This window comes from Rhinolophus ferrumequinum, unplaced genomic scaffold (genome assembly GCF_004115265.2).
Source record: "Rhinolophus ferrumequinum isolate MPI-CBG mRhiFer1 unplaced genomic scaffold, mRhiFer1_v1.p scaffold_109_arrow_ctg1, whole genome shotgun sequence".
NCBI lineage: Eukaryota > Metazoa > Chordata > Mammalia > Chiroptera > Rhinolophidae > Rhinolophus > Rhinolophus ferrumequinum.
This window is the reverse complement of record NW_022680364.1, coordinates 1,185,872-1,202,947: the sequence shown is the minus strand read 5'-3', so window position 1 is coordinate 1,202,947 and position 17,076 is coordinate 1,185,872. Positions and strand designations below refer to the sequence as shown.

Genomic DNA, 17,076 nt, shown 5'->3' with positions numbered 1-17,076 from the left:
CTAACTTTAGGGCAAGGCATGGATAATTCGGATGCTACGGATACCAGAGAATGGTTACAGGTGCTTTATGATTACCAATGACTGTTCAAGGAAAAAAAAAAAAAACCAACGTACCTGTGAGAGCCGACTGCTCTGATGGATGGAATTTGATAGAATTTACTGCAAAATAAAAATATTACAGAAAGATGTTTAAAATAAAACATCATCAATATTTATTATAGCTACAGTATGTATTGCAAAATTAAATTTAAAAACTAAAAGAACTACAATGGTTCAGTGCTAGAGCCTCCCATTCGGTTCAAGTACAAATAAATGTGTGAGTTCGAGAAGAGATACAATAAAAACACCACGTATCAGCTACCTAACTGCTAAGGTACAGGACATACAAGAGAAGGAATGTTAACACTCTGCCTCTTTTCACGCATAGAAACTCCCATCCTTCCCATCACCTCCACACCTAAAGGACACGGGGGGGGGGGGGGGGGCGGGAGGGAGGACACAGCAGGAAAGGGACTTAGCCGGGCGCCAGCAAGCTGTTTCAGACAGAGTCCATTACTACACCCCTTGAATGACACTTTCCTAGGGAACTGAAAACACAGGCGATGCTGCTTCCCTGTTAGTACTGCGGGAGGAGCTGGTGAGACAACGGGCGCAGCACAGCTGTCACCTCACTCGTCACTGCCCCCGTCAGCAGTGCCCACGCTGCAGAGGGGAGCAGCCAGAGGCTGCCTGCGCTGCTGCTGGACGGAAGCACAGGGTGCGTGTCTGCTCATGCTGAACCCCGAAGCATCCCCCCGCAGACATGCACCACACAGAATGAGAACGTGTGCATCCTGGGCCCCAGGGCAGGCCGAAGCACTCACTGCAGGTTGGCCCTCCCGCCCTCACCCCAGCAGGGGATGGGCTCACTTCCTTGAGCCCACTCCTAATCTACAAGCAGAAGGCAGACGCCACCTCTGAGACTGTCCACAGGGTTCAGGGGTGGCGGTGGCTGGTGAGGGGAGGGCGCCGGGGCCGCCTAACAGGCACATGGGGGTGATGCCTCCCGGTGGAAGAGCAGAGGGAGTGGAGTGGCTGGAACTGGTCAGAACATGAGGCACGCAGGGCACTGAAGGGGCAGGAAAGAACTGCTGTTTCAACCATGGCACAGACGGCAGGCAGGAGCCCGGAGCGGAGGGCAGCCCGCAGCGGCTGAGACCAGAAAGCCAGTCCCCAGGTGAACGCATAGTTCTGGATGAGTAATACACACACTTCAGTTTCCAAACTGTCTCATGGGCTTTTCCAAGCAACACTAAGTAAAACACAGACAGCTCCAACATGACATTCAGCGAACTGAGCCCACACCTGCAGGCGCGCGGTCCAACCGACCAGCACACCCCCATCTGGACAGCCGAGGACGTGCTGGCGCTCACCTGAGCCCACGTGGCCTGCGTACTTGACAAGGCACCTCCCAGTCTCGATGCTCCACAGCAACGCCGTGTGATCTGCAAATCGAGACAGACAAGAAGAACTGAGCTGTCACTGGTCATACGGTCCTTTTATTAACAGAAAAGATAAATATCCTGAAAATGAGGCACTTCATTACCGCCACTATCTCCTGCAACTGACTCCACTTCTCTGTAACTCACCTGATCAAAGACTCGTTTCCAAGGAGACGGGAGAATGGGCAACTGCTACACTGGAGACCTAGACACAGGCCAGTCACCGCCTGGCTTCATTTGTTGGTGAAATATTAAAACTTTGCAGAAGATCATGCAACGCTCACATGCAAATAGCATCAAAACCAGTCATAAATTATCTGAGGTAATAAATATTCCTTTGGACCTTTCCACGTATGGGCATAATAAAAAGATAAAAAGTAGACTACAGAGGACAACCTGAAAAATGCCAATTACCCAAATCAGATTTCTGAGACATCAGAAACCTTTTTATTCTTCTTTCTTAATTGTACTTTCCATAAAAACAATCTGGGGTGCTCTTGTATGAACAGAGTTTTAAACAAGAGAAAAAATTTTCTTCGTCATTCTAACTTTCACATTCTCTATTTCCACTGGAAAAGGCAGAATCTTGTGAGTAACTTGTCACAGCTGGAAAAGTCATTTTTAACAAGTAAGCACCATTTGTAATTCCAGTAATTTCTATCTGAAGGGGTGTTAGGTTATGCCCATTAGACAGTTTTCAAAAATGCCTTTTTTTTAGTGAGAAGACGGGGGTCTCCTAAATCCTGGGACAATGCCCACCCTGCAGAGATCACACAGCACTTCCCTCGGCTGCAGCTTACGAGTAGGAAAAACTGTACGCCAATGAAAACCCCACCTAACGTTTAAACAGCGCTCCACCTTATGCTGTCTCCTACAGCCTCCCTAACATGGTCAGCTGCCTCCCCCGGGGCCCTCCAGCATGTGGAAGACCCACAGAGCGTCCGACGGAGTGACGCTCAGCCGCACGTCTGCTGCCACCCGTGGGTCACTCATTCACAGCAGCTGCCTGGCAGGCACGCCCGACGAGTAGCGGGACTAGCGTTTTGCTCACCAGCAGACGCAGTCCCCAGCACCACGGGCTGTGTCCTCGCCACGCTGACGTCCCAGATGCCGTCCCTGTGGCCAATGTACTCCTTCACGAGCTGGCACACGGCCCTCGACGTGGTGGTCTTGAAGCTGGAGACAAGCTAAGATTGTGACAGGAAAGAGTACTGTAGACAGTTTACTGAGAGAGTATCTTTACTTAGAGAAGGTACAATGGAAAAGGATGTCTCGAAAATGCCTACATCACTGACTAGGACATCAAAGGCACACATGGACACAGGTGCAAACAGTGGGACTCGTTTAGCTGGGTCCCAGAAGCAGGGATGAAGGCAGGGCCACCACTCCCCCCCTCCATGATCCTGCCCTACCACAGAAGGGCCTGTTCATGGGCTGCTCCTCCACAGACCCAACCACTGAATTTTCCTACACACCACAAGTTTATCTTTTCCTATCACACTCTCACTGAAAGCCATGCACTTCCAGGGCACGTGTGCTCCCCTTCAGCAGCACGTCAGTGGCCCACGAGCCAGCGTCTCACATACCTTGCTGGTGGAGGCCTTGTACGTGGTCTTCAGCTTCTGGGAGAGCTGGCTGGTACTGTGACTGGCTGCCGAGACAGAGAGTCAACAGTCAGGAGCCAGGGACCAGGGACAGACTGGAGACACACATGCAGTGGCCCACTTCCCATGGGGAGGCAGTGCAGCCCAGGAGGGGGGGTCGGTCCACACAGACATGGCGACGACCCCGGGCTGGGACGGGAACCCGAACTAGCGGCGCTGCCTTCTTCCTTTCACGCCCGCACCTGAATGACGGGTTCAAGTCATGCGGCTGCGAAAGCACACCGGGACCTGCACTGAGTCCCACATCCCCCGACATGCCATCCACAGGCACCCCTCACAAGCACCCCATACCTTTGGTTTTGAGCTGGCCCTTACTCAGCTCCGCCCCATCGATCGCTTGTCCTTCAGCTGCTAAACGCTCGTTAAGAGTCTCGATTTCTCTACGCACTGGAAATAAAAATGTTTTCAAAAAGGTAAAATATGTATTTTTCATGTTTAAACATACCAGTGCCAAAACTTGAGCACATAAAAATATTACGTATTGCTGTTGTCTAAATAAACACATGAACAACAGCTTAATAAACACGATCACAGAGTTCTCAAAAACCCAAGACATCGTTCCACAAACAAAAAGCACTTTCTGCAGGGGACAACATGACCCATGGGTGCTCGCACCACGTGGGCTCTGCGAGGTGAGGACGCTCCATTCCCTTTGTACTTTAAATATTTAAACACATGATGCTGATACTGTCCAAAATTCAACGGAATACTTACAGTGTAGCTGAGAATACTGAAATCCAGGGAAAAACGTGAAATAAGAAAACGTAACTACTGCTGCGTGGCACCACAGAGAGCTACGTGAGGATTATGCATAGGGAAGATTAAAAACGCAGGAAAGGTATGAAGAAGGAATCGGAGTAGGGACATATAGGGACAGAGCAGAATGACGAGGAAGGACATGAGCTCTGAAGCCACAATGAGCAGACGAGAGGAAGCAGGCTCAGCTGCGCGCTGGCCAGCTGCTGGCACCCCGTTGGCACCGCCCCACAGGGCGGAGGGGAGACGGCAGGGAAAGGGACCCCATCCTAGCACACTGAGCTACTGTGGCCACACAGCCAGACGCTGCCTGGCTGCAGACGCACCCAGCGCTGGGCTGCGCACCTGCCACGCCGCCTCCCAGGCCTGGGCAGGATCTGCTATGGCTGAGAGCACAGTGTGGTCAGTGAGCGGGTGGCAAGGACAAGGGCTCCCAACAGACCCAGTCCGGGCCACCAGGACACAGTCTCACAGGCAGCAGGAGCCGCCGAACCTCAACACTGGAGGTTTCTCTTGAACGAACTGCATGAATTCATAAAAACACAGGCCTGAGATCACAACGGGGACTCAACAGTACTTGGGTCCATAAAACTCTGACACTTAAAAGAACCTTTAAAATCAGATACGGTACATGGTACCTAAATTTTATCTTATAAAAAGTTGGAATAATTTCTCTCTCTGTAAATTTTCAAGGTGGACTTTTAAGGAAAATCCAGTATTAAAACATTAAATTTTCTAGTCATGAAGTTTAAATGACACAGGATTACATTCTCTTTACTACTGACCCAACTACACCACTCAATTCTAAAGCGAAAATATTTTAATAATGCAAATGCTGTTTATTAGCATTCAATTTTTGGAATCAACTTATAAGCATGAAAGACCTGCTTATGGTTAAAAATTTTACAAACACAAACCCTGTAAAATAATAAAAACTGGAAGGTAATAAATGGAGCAGTGCAGGGTAAAGCACACATTCATTTCCTAACATTTCACAGTGAAGTATGAATGCATGTGGCCTAAAGTTGACAGAGCAAAGAACAGAAGTAGGTTAACTTTCTAAATATGATCATGAGAAAAACTAAAAGCAAAAAATGCAGAAGCTGCTCTCCTTTGCAAGTGGGATGGGCTGACAGGCAGGGGTAATCGCAGATATCTTTCCTGTTCATGCTGCTTGATCCCTTAAGCAAATGAAGGCATTGCTTCAAAAATAAAATTTAAAAAAAAAACTAAAGACAAGCTGAAGAAAAATTGGTTTACCTTTAATAAGTCAGATAATACACACATTTTAGGAAATTCTCGAGATATGGTATTATTTTAAAGAAAACTATGAATTAATATTTTCTCTATATACAGTATACTTTGTGTAGGAAAAGTTATAAGACGCATTTATTTTACATAAAATTGCAATTTGGATCAGCAGGTGTGGTCAGGATACTGCCCGCTCCAAAGATAACTGTGAACATGTGACCTCGTGGCAACGGGGCCCTGCAGTTGTGATTAGGGTGAAGAACTTTCAATGGGAGGACCCCCCTGTAGGACCCAGGTGGCCTATCCTTCCCACACGTCCTCAGGAGGGTCAGAGGTGCATGAGGGGACCCCACGGAAGGCCAGAGGTGCACGACGGGGCCCCACAGAAAGCCAAAGGTGCGTAACGGGCCCCATGGAAGGCCAGAGGTGCATGAGAGGACCCCACAGCGGGTCAGAGGTGTATGAGGGGACTCCCCAGCCACTGTCAGCTTTGCAGGAGGGAAGAAGGCTTGGCGACAAGAAGCGCGGCAGGCTGCAGACACTGGGAATGCCAAGGGAAGACCGGCCCTGTCCCCACTACGGGGCAATGGGATCCGCCACAACCCAGACAAGCAGCAGCCCCCTCACACCTCCAGAAGGGCACACCTCTGTCCGCACTGGATGCTGTCTGCAGAGCTGTGAGGTAGTCAACTGTGCTATTCTAAGCCACTAAGCTAATTATAGGAGAAGAGAAAATGGATGAGTGGCGAATGTCTACCCACAAATCTGCTTCTTAGAGATTTCCAAGGGAAAAGCTGTAAAAATACAGAGCTGGTAGATACTCACATTCTAAGTTTTCAATATACAGGTTTTCAAATTCTCTTTCTATTTGACCAAACAGTTCCAGAAGTGTACTGCGAACTGAGGAAGGCAGCTTCGAGTCCTGTAAAAAAGGGAGATTTTGTTAAAAATGAATGAATGAGAAACTCTGACACCAAGTAACAATATACTTTATCTTAAATTCTTTTGTATTTTTACATGTTTTATTTCTAATACACCAAACGCTTAAAGAACTTAGTTTCAAATTTCTGTAGATGAAACTAAATCAAATTGTACAAACGGTGCCCAGGATACCACAGCATTCAAGAGGAAGCTCTTCTTCAAAACAACATAACTGCTTTTCACAAGAAAGGAAGCCCACCTTGTTCAAAACTTCCAAATCTGTACAGAAGGCAGTTCTCATAAGTAAGATTATATTTCCAATAGCCTTTAAGTTCTATCGTGTGGTGTAAGTTAATTTTGATTAAGTTACATCCTAATAGAAGATGTGCCTTCGAGTCCTCATGTCCACTGTATATTCCCCGTAACTCAACTTAATAACTAAAAGATTGTCATGGGGGGGAAATGAAAAATCTCACCTAAGAGAGCGAAACAATGTATCAGTTAAATGAAGACATTACTGTGGAAGCTCCCAGGTGTGCCACGCTCCCGGTGCCCATGCACCTCGGCACAAGCCCTGCACACCTTCAGGCCCATGTAACCTCATGGGACATCAGTGAGAAGTAGCAACTTCCACTGAATTTTTAGGTGTGGTCACACGAGCGCCAGTGTCCCACTCGCCCTGTTCACAGGCATTCACTTTGCAGACACTGCCAATGACAGGGAGACCGATGCAGCCTACGTTCCACTCTCATCCTGAGGACACGGTTACCCAGTATTTCCTGTGTGACCCCTCCCAGCACTTAAAGGGTTTTCAAACAAAATTCTTAACAAATATTTCTAAAATAATGTTTCAGTATCACCTGTTGTCAGTGTAATTTTCTAAGTGACTTTGAAAATTTATATGCACCACAAACTTTTTGATGTTTAATGAGTGGCAAATAAAAACATATGTAACGTTTATTGAATTCTCAGATTAACTTCTTCAGAAGATAGAAATTTTAGGCAAAACGATCTCTAATGACGTAAGCATTTTTTAGCGGTATGTTTTGAAGTAATCATAGAACCCTCAAGTAAATTTTACAGGCTACCTAAAAATATTATGTGAAGTCACTTGTTTACAAACTGAATCTGGTAGAATATAGCCTCTCCCAACAGCCCTCAAAAATAGCAAAAAAATATGACAAAAACATTGATGAAAACGTGAAACAAGGAAAACTAAACTAAACCACTACGCCCCTCCTCACCTCCCAACAGCTCTCCTGCTGCCACTCAACTTCACAGATCCAGAACTCAGGGCTGAACTTTGCTGTTATTTGAGAAAACTCTCGGCACAAAAGCTACCATGATTCCTTCCGTAAACACATTTGAGCTCGTTGGCACGTGCACCTGTGCACTCAGCGGCGTGGGCAGCCAGCCTCCCGCCCCTGTGCTAAGCCCTGCTCCCTAACTGCTTCCGACGTGTGAGGAAGAGGCGAGCCCCATGGCTCGTCCACCCTCGTGCTCACTTTGGCTCCTGCTCCCCAACAGGAGACCACGGCTGCAGCCTCACCTAGAGCAGGATGGCCTACTTGTTCAGCTCAAACCCACTGGTGGCTTACCACCTGTGCCCACACCCACCAAGCCAACTGCTTGTGCCCCACGCCATCACCATCGTCCTGCAGCCGCTGACCCAGCCACCCAGGACATCGGGCCCAGCGGAGGGAGCACGGGAGACAAGTGGATGAGGGCCCGAGAGGGAGGCCCACGTGCCGCCCGCAGGATTCTGAGTGCATAAAGGGCTACCCTGAGATGCCACCACCCACTTGTGCTACATCACAATGGACACTGGGCACTCAGAGGGCCAAGAGAACACCTCTTATGGGAGTTCATGCTAGAAGATGCTAGTAAAGGGGGTGGGGTGTTACTGCTAAAAATTAAGTAAGTCTAACCATTAAAAAAACACACCTTAGACTGTTAATGGTGTTTACACCTGCACTGTACACAGAAGCCAGTAGCCACATCTATTTAAATGTAACAATAAAATTTTTTAAACTCCTCAGTCACACGAGCCACATGTGGCTTGTAGCACCCATATTTGACAGTGCAGACCTAGAACATTCCATCACAGAAGTTCTGCTGCACAGCTCTGGTTCAAACATTCACTTTCCTAAGTGCTACGGGCTGACTTGTATTCCCCAAACTCCTATGTGAAAGGCCTGACCCCCAGAACCTCAGACTGTGACTATACTTGGAGCTACAGTGAATACTGTAAAATGGGGTCGCTGGGCTGGGCCCTAATCCAATAGGACTGATGTCCTACCGAAATGAGGACACACACAAAGGGACACATACAGACAGAAAGACGACCACGTGAGGACACAGGGAAGACGGCTGTCTGCACGCCAGGGAGAGAGGCCTCAGCAGGAACCAGCGGATCCTAGACGTCCCGCCTCCAGGACTGTGGGAGAATAAATGTCTGTTGTTTAAGTCCCCCCCAGTCTGTGTGCTTTGTTACGGCCACCGAGCTCACCAACACACTAAGAATACCCAAGCCGTTTTGGAGGCTCCTTAAAAGTCTACGGTTTTATTTCCAGTATTAAGATGGAACCATTTCTTTTAGGAAGCAGAACCAGACATCCGTTCTTTTCATTCATTCAACACATTCAACAGAACCCTGTTAGTAACAGGGTTCTAACTGAATATTCACTAGGCCCCAGCAAATATGCTGGGTCCTGCGTGTACACTGCCGCTGCCCACGTGCTGCATCCTAGAGGCCCGGTAGTGAGTCTGCGCAGAGTTCTGACAAGATCCAAACTCCAATAAGCCAATTTCTCAGATTTCAGCCTATTTTCCTGTAACATTAGGGCAAATGAATTCTTTCTAATTGTGAAGGTACAGTCACAAATCTGTACGTACTTATACATATATTGTTGTATGTACTAATAGGAACATTATTAGATATGTCTAGAATTTATTTTACTATAGTACACTTTTATTGGGTTTCACAATTTTTAAAAGCTAACACATTTTCATAATAAAGGAACTAGAAAAAATACAAGAAAACATCTTTATCAATAAAATATTAGTTCGGGGCCGGCCCGATGGCTCAGGCGGTTGGAGCTCCGTGCTCCTAATACCGAAGGCTGCTGGTTCGATTCCCACATGGGCCAGTGGGCTCTCAACCAAACCACAGGGTTGCCAGTTCAACTCCTCGAATCCCGCCAGGGATGGTGGGCTCCACAACTAAGATTGAACACCTTGAGTTGAGCTGCCACTGAGCTCCCGGATGGTTGGAGCGCATGCTCTCAACCACAAGGTTGCCGGTTCAACTCCTCGACTCCCACAAGGGATGGTGGGCAGCGCCCCCTGCAACTAACAACGGTAACTGGACCTGGAGCTGAACTGCACTCTCCACAACTGCAATTGAAAGGACAACAACTTCACTTGGAAAAAATCCTGGAAGTACATACTGTTCCCCAATAAAGTCCTGTTCCCCTTCCCCAATAAAATCTTTTAAAAACTAAGTAAGTAAAAAATAAAGTATTAGCTCATCTAATCAAAGAGAACATCAAATTATCACAAAGATACACTATGACAAACAGATGACACTCACTACAGCAGACACAAGATAAAGCTAGCAAGTTACTGAAAGACCTGATTGCAGAAACCCTCCATGAACAGAAAGATCACTGAAACGCTACTCAGTTCTCTTCTTTTCCTGAAACTACCAGACAACCAAAACGGTACTGTCAATTCACCTGTACAGTCAAGTCTGATCTAAACTGTCACACCCACGTTTTTTAAATGTTGCAAAATTATTAACCTGGGAATTGAATCCTATCACTGTGTAGCCTGTTGTGTTTGACAGGTTTATTGGTTTACTGGGGCGGGGGGAGAGGTTTGTTTTTTGGTAACCCCCACTTTTTCTCTACTTCTGAGACCTGTGTGCATTCAGCTATTTCTGGGACATAACAAACGCTCAGCACTAACTTACTTGTCCTTCTAACATGTCTCTTGGCAGGCCCGTCCTCTCCTGTTCCGAGCTGTTAGTCCTTCGTATAGAAAGGCTATGAGATTTGCGTTTCTGTTTTGCTTGGCGAGCAGTTGAACAACTCCCGCTTTCTGTGGGCATTACTTCTACGAGGTGAAGTCCTGGTCACTCCTGCAATAAGCTAGACAAAAGCAGGAAAAACAAGTACTTTACTTCTGGTTATAGCAAACTGCAATGAAGGAACAACAGTGGACAAGACAACAACTACTTTTAACTCCAAACTTCCTTACTCTGGTTAACATTTACTATGTAATTTAGAATGTGACAAATTAACATGTTTTAAGGTACAGTCTTTGTTGATGAGGTCATTTTTTATCTAACTTCATTAACATGGTTTAAAAATCAAATAGCAAAGAAGAGATTAAAACATAGAACTCTCCCTTAACCAACTTTCCCCAGGCTCAGCCTACTCCCAGGGGAACCAGTTCTAACTGGATGTTCTAGACTAGATTCTAGAGGAATATAATGCCAGTCACACACATAACTGTCAACCTTCTAGTGGACACATTAAAAAAGTAGAAACAGGTAAAATTATTTTTAATGAATTACTTAACCCAGTATGTCTAAAAAAATATTCTAGTCAATGCAAAACATGCTAATTGGGGGGGGGGGTGTCGGCCTGGTGGCTCAGGCGGTTAGAGCTCCGTGCTCCTAACTTCGAAGGCTGCCGGTTCGATTCCCACATGGGCCAGTGGGCTCTCAACCACAAGGTTGCCAGTTCAATTCCTCAAGTCCCGCAAGGGAGGGTGGGCAGCGCCCCCTGCAACTAAGATTGAACACGGCACCTTGAGCTGAGCTGCCGCTGAGCTCCCAGATGGCTCAGTTGGTTGGAGCGCGTCCTCTCAACCACAAGGCTGATGGTTCGACTCCCATAAGGGATGGTGTGCTGTGCTCCCTGCAACTAGTAACGGCAACTGGACCTGGAGCTGAGCTGCGCCCTCCACAACTAAGACTGAAAGGACAACAACTTGAAGCTGAACGGCACCCTCCACAACTAAGATTGAAAGGACAACTTGACTTGGGAAAAAGTCCTAGAAGTACACGCTGTTCCCAATAAAGTCCTGTTCCCCTTCCCCATAAAATCTTAAAAAAAAAAAAAAATGCTAATGGTGTACTTCAGTTTGCATGCTTCTGTCTTCAAGTGTCAGCATTTCATATTCACACTACGTCCCGACTGGCACCATCCACGTTCCCAGGGCCACCAGGAGACAGCACCAAATTTGGCTTTGTCCATCTGGGACATCACCCACTCGTTCCTGCTGTTATCAAACCCTCCTCGCAATATAACTACATCACTGTTAGTAAATGCAATTGTAAGTGACATACTTGACACACAACACTGTCCTTCTTCAGCTGCAGTCATGTTTTGGCTGCAGAGTCATATTTTGGATACTTTTTGCTCTTGCTGATCCCTCCTCCCAGTTAAGTCTGTTAGTTCGTGTAGTATTAATATATTTATCTTCCTTCTTCAACTACAGACAGTATCTCTTTTAATCCTTTCCCTCCTGCACCTCACTCTTTATGAAAGACTGCAACTGTCCTACCTTTTCTTGAGCTCTTCCCCACAGCCATCCATCTCCCGACTTTTGCTGTCATTTGAGAATGTTATATAAACGCGAGCACAGAGCACACACCGTTGGAGATTTGAGCTTAAAGCTCCTGAGATCCAGACCAGTTTTACACGTATCAGTAATTCTTCCTTTTGATTGCTGGGTAGTATTCCACAGTATGAAATTCATTCAGCTATTGCAAAAAGATTTGGTTCTTTCCAGATTTTACTATTACAAGCAAACCTACTATGAACACTAACACACAGGTTTTCGTGTGCACATTACCTTTCCGTCTCTTTGGGATGAATGCCAAGAGTGAGGATGCTGGGGCACAGGGCAAACGCACCTTTAGTTTTTAGAAACCTTTGAGAGGGAATTCAGACACCATATAAATCACTCCCCACAACCAGTTCTAGCCATCCACCGAAATACTTTGTCTATGTTTCCACTGGCCCGTTCTGGCCATTTCATATAAATAGATTCATACAATACATGGCCTGCTCTACTGTGACTGGCTTTTTTCACTTAGCGTGTTTTCAAGGTGTATCCATGTCACAGCACATATCAGCAATTTATCCCTTCTTATTGCCAAATATACATTTTACTCATCATTCATCAGCTTATGGACACTTGGTTGTTTCCATTTTCAGGTTATTATGCATAATGCAAATTTCTATGTGCATTTATATTTTCATTTCTCTGGCATACACACCCAGGGATAGAATTACTGGGTCATAAGGTAATTCTATGTTTGAGTTGAGTTTAAGAAACCGTCAAATTATTTTCCAAAGTGGCTCTTCTAGTCCCATCAGCAATGCATGAGAGATTCTGTCCTCTGCATCCTCACCAGCATTTGGTACTGTCACTATTTTTAATTGTAGCTGTTCTCATAGGTGTGTGATAGCCTGTCTTAATTTGCATTTCCCTCATGACTAGTGATACTGGACATCTTTTCATGTCTTATTTGCCTTCCTTGGGTCCTCTTCAGTAAAATGCCTCTTCATGTCCTCCACCCATTTTTCTAACAAGGACTGTTTGGGCTTTTACTGCCGAAATCTCAGATCTTGGCAGTAAAAGCCCAAATAGTCCTTGTTCCATAGATATTCTCTATGTGAGTTACCTGTCTGATGCATGCTCCCAAATAGCTGCTCCCAGCCTCTAACTTGTCTTTTCATCCTAACGTGGTTTTTCACAAAGCAAAACTTTCTAATCTTTTTTTTATTGGGGAAGGGAAACAGGACTTTATTGAGGAACAGCGTGGACTTCCAGGACTTTTTTCCAAGTCAAGTTGTTGTCCTTTCAGTCTTAATTGTGGAGGGTGCAGCTCAGCTCCAGGTCCAGTTGCCATTGCTACTTGCAGGGGGCACAGCCCACCATCCCTTGTGGGAGTCAAACCGGCAACCTTGTGGTTAAGAGGACGCGCTCCAACCAACTGAGCCATCCGGGAGCTCAGCGGCAGCTCAGCTCAAGGTGCCGTGTTCAATCTTAGTTGCAGGGGGCGGAGCCCAACATCCCTTGCGGGACTTGAGAAGTTGAACGGGCAACCTTGTGGTTGAGAGCCCACTGGCCCATGTGGGAATCGAACCGGCAGCCTTCAGAGTTAGGAGCACGGAGCTCCAACCGCTTGAGCCACTGGGCGGGCCCCAAAACTTTCTAATCTTGATAAAAATCCCATTGATCAATTATTTTTCTTCTATAAATCATACTTTTAATTAGTCATGTCTAAGAACTTTACATCAATCCTAAATCCCAAAAACTGTCTCCTTAAGATTTTACTTTTATAGGTTAAACTAAATTTATGTAAAGCTATTTTGGGTTTTTATAAGTTGTGAAGTTTAGATCAAGGGTTTTGCTTTTTTGTGTTTGGAGTTTCTTGCTGATGGTGTCCAATTACTCCAGCCCCATTGTGCTAAGGGCTCTCCACCCCACAGTGAACTGAGAAAGTGTGGTACCTTGGTCAGAACTCAGCTGACTATACTCACAGGGAACTCCTCCTTGGTTCTCTATTTGCTCCACTGACCTACGTGACCTATTCCTCTGCCGTATCACAGCCTTGATCACTGTGCTCTCTTGAAATCAGTTAGCAACTCCAAAGTTGTCTTGGCTAGTCTAGTTCCTTTGCCTTCTCAAATAAATTTAGAATAAGCATTTCCGCATTTACAAAAATCTTGATGAGGTTTTGATAGCAATTGTGATCAATCCGTTCATCAACTTGGAGAGAACTGGCATCTTTACTATGTTGAGCTTACCTATCGATGAACACAGTACAAACTCTGACAATTAAGTTCACGAGCTCATCCTAGAAAAAGTGCTACACACCTCATTGATGAATATCACTACAGTCACCTTCAAAGTACCCCTCTTGGGAAACTATGCACCAACACCAGTGCCTAGTCCACCCTTCAAAGCAATTTTGGAACTCTTTTCTGGAATGGCCATCAGAGCTGTCGTGGTATTACCCTTGATGTCCTGAATGTCATCAAAATGTCTTCAATATTTCCTTTATCTTCAGATAAAGAAAGAAGTCATTGGGGGCCAGATCAGGTGAGTAGGGAGGATGAGCCAATACAGTTATCTGTTTACTGGCTAAAAACTCCCTCACAGACAGTGCTGTGTGAGATAGTGAATTGTCATGATGCAAGGGCCATGAATTGTTGGTGAAAAGTTCAGGTCATTTTCGTCTAACTTTATCACGCTGCCTTTTCAGAACTTCCAAATAGTAAACATGGTTAACTGTCCAGTTTGTACAAATTCATAATGAATAATCCCTCTGATATCAAAAAAAAGTTAGCAACATTGTTGTAACAAGTTCGTGAAGTTAATTGTCAGACCTTGTATATCTGCTTACCGTGTTTCCCCGAAAATAAGACCTAGCCGGCCAATCAGCTCTAATGCATCTTTTGGAGTAAAAATTAACGTTAAGACCCGGTCTTATTGTACTTATAAAAATTTTTGCTCCAAAAGACACATTAGAGCTGATTGTCCGGCTAGGTCTTATTTTCGGGGAAACACAGTATTTAGATCATCTTTGCTTTCTTTCCTCAGTTTTGTAGTTTTTCATTACATAAAAGTCCCACGTCTTCTCAAAATTACACTGAAGTCTGTAGTTTTTATTTTTTGAGCAATTTTAAGTATTATATTTTTATTTCCATTTGCACATGCTAATTGATAGTATATAAAAACACAACTGATTACTGTACATCAAGCTTGTATCCTACAGTCCTACTGAATGCACTGTTCTAGCAGATTTTTTTTGTGTATTCTTTGATATTTTCTATGTAGGCTATTACGTCATCTATAAAAAGTTTTGTCTTCCTTTCTGATCTGTATGCCTTTATGCCTTTAGCATTTCCTTATCTTATTGATCTGGCTAGAAATTCTAGTAATACACTGAATTACAATAGTGACAACAAAGATCCTTGCTTTATTCTGATCTCAAAGTAAAAATATTATCTTTCACCAAATCGTAGCTGTATGTTTTTTGTAAACACTGTTTCTCAAGTTTAAAAAGGTCCCCTCTATTGTTCATCTTCTGAATGTTTCAAAAATTAATGTTGAATTCTGTCATGCTTTTTTCTGTATCACTTAATATGACATGCAACTTTTTCTTTTTAGCCTGTTAACAGGTCAGTTACACTGATATCATGCAATATATATGTAATCATTATCAGTTTATCCATTGAATAAGCCCCACTTAATCATGGTGCATCATTCATTGCTTGTTCTCTCAGTTTATTTTCTTTTCTCTAAATTCTTGTGCGTTACCTGAACTTTTTTTAGAATTTCATTTAGATTTATCTATAGTATAGTTCGAGTCTCCTCTCTCTTTTGTGCAACTTTTTTAGTGGTTGCTCTAGGTATTATCTTGTATTTTCACAACTTATCAGTCTACTGATTATCATTTTACCAGTTCATGGTAAAGTGTAGAAGCCTTATCTTCCTCTATGTCCCTCTGCCCTCCATTTCTAACATAATCATCTTAAATATTTCCTCTACATACATAGAGAACCACATCAGTTATGCTTCAACCTTCAGACATAATGTAGAGAAGGGATGTCTATTGAGTTTATATTGAATTTACCAATGTTTGCTCTTTCCATTGTTCGTTGTCCCTTCTTGGTGTTCCCACATCCCTGTCATTTCCTTTCTGTTTAGAGAACTTCCTCTACCTATTATTTTAGGATAGGTACGAATCATGTGATGCTATCACTTTATATAGAATTCTGAGGTGACTGCTCATTTCTATCAGCATTTACAAAATGTGCCACTTCCTGCCCTTTGTGGTTTCTGATGAGAAATCCACTGTCATTCAAATTGTCTTTCTACTACAGATAAAGTGACATTTCTCTCTCACTGCTTTCTGTCTTTAGTTTTCAGAAGTTTAACTCTGATGTGTCTTAGCACTGGATCTCTTTCAGGTTATCCTGTCTGGGTTTCACTGTTTCTTAAATCTGTAGGCTCATGACTTATCAAATTTAGGAAATATTCAGCCAGTATTTCTTCAAATACACTTTCAGCCCTACTGTCTTTCTCCTTTCTGGGATTCTGATGACAAGAGTGATAGGTCTTTTGTTCAAGTCCCACAGGCCCGAGGTTATTTTTTTCCAGTCTGTTTTCTGTTACTCAGATTGAGTGATTCAGATTGGGTGATTTCTGTTGTTCTATCTTCAAGTTCACTGATTCTTTCCTCTGCCCCCTCATTCTGCTGTTAAACCATCCAGTGGGGTTTTTATTTCATTTATTGTATTTTTCAGTTATTAAATTTCCATGTTTCTTCTTTATTTATATCCTGTATTTTCTCCCTGAGATTTTTTTTTTTAAAGATTTTTTTATTGGGGAAGGGGAACAGTGTGCACTTTCAGGACTTTTTTCCAAGTCAAGTTGTTGTCCTGTCAGTCTTAGCTGTGGAGGCGCAGCTCAGCTCCAGGTCCAGTTGCCGTTGCTAGTTGCAGGGGGTGCTGCCCACCATCCCTTGCGGGACTCGAGAAGTAGAACCGGCAACCCTGTGGTTGAGAGCCCATGTGGGAATCGAACCGGCAGCCTTCGGAGTTAGGAGCATGGAGCTCTAACCACCCAAGCCAACGGGCCGGCCCTCTCCTTGAGATTTTATTTAAATGGTGGTAATTGCTCATTAAAATATTCTTAAATTGATGGCGGCTTTAAAATCCTTATTAAATAATTCTAACATCTGTGTCACCTCTGTGTTGCTGTCAGTTGTCTTCTCATCTCAATATTGTCCTAGTTCTTCATGTGATATGATTATCAATTGAAGCCTCAACATTTTGGGTATTGTTACCAAACTTGGGGTGTCACTTCAGTATTCTATTATAGCAGGCCTCTGATGACACTGCCCCAGCAGGCAAAGAAGAGTGCTACCTTGTTTCTGCTGAGTGGGTGTGGAAAGTAGAGGTGGAAGTTAGGGC

The 17,076-nt window shown here is 44.6% G+C and overlaps 1 protein-coding gene across 3 annotated transcripts in view; it reads right to left on the bottom strand.

Annotated features, from left to right (window-relative positions):
• The window catches only part of WDR37 (WD repeat domain 37), a 44,044-nt gene that overhangs the window by 19,421 nt on the left and 7,547 nt on the right, over positions 1-17,076 (bottom strand). For all 3 annotated transcript variants that reach the window (XM_033102144.1, XM_033102143.1, XM_033102145.1), the window contains exons 2-8: positions 10,047-10,224; positions 5,978-6,074; positions 3,437-3,532; positions 3,068-3,132; positions 2,533-2,668; positions 1,413-1,484; positions 115-159 (exon numbers count right to left, since the gene is read on the bottom strand). In XM_033102144.1, coding sequence (XP_032958035.1) covers positions 115-159; positions 1,413-1,484; positions 2,533-2,668; positions 3,068-3,132; positions 3,437-3,532; positions 5,978-6,074; positions 10,047-10,184 — 649 coding nt within the window. In that variant the 5' untranslated portion in view covers positions 10,185-10,224. The remainder of the gene's footprint in view (positions 1-114; positions 160-1,412; positions 1,485-2,532; positions 2,669-3,067; positions 3,133-3,436; positions 3,533-5,977; positions 6,075-10,046; positions 10,225-17,076) is intronic.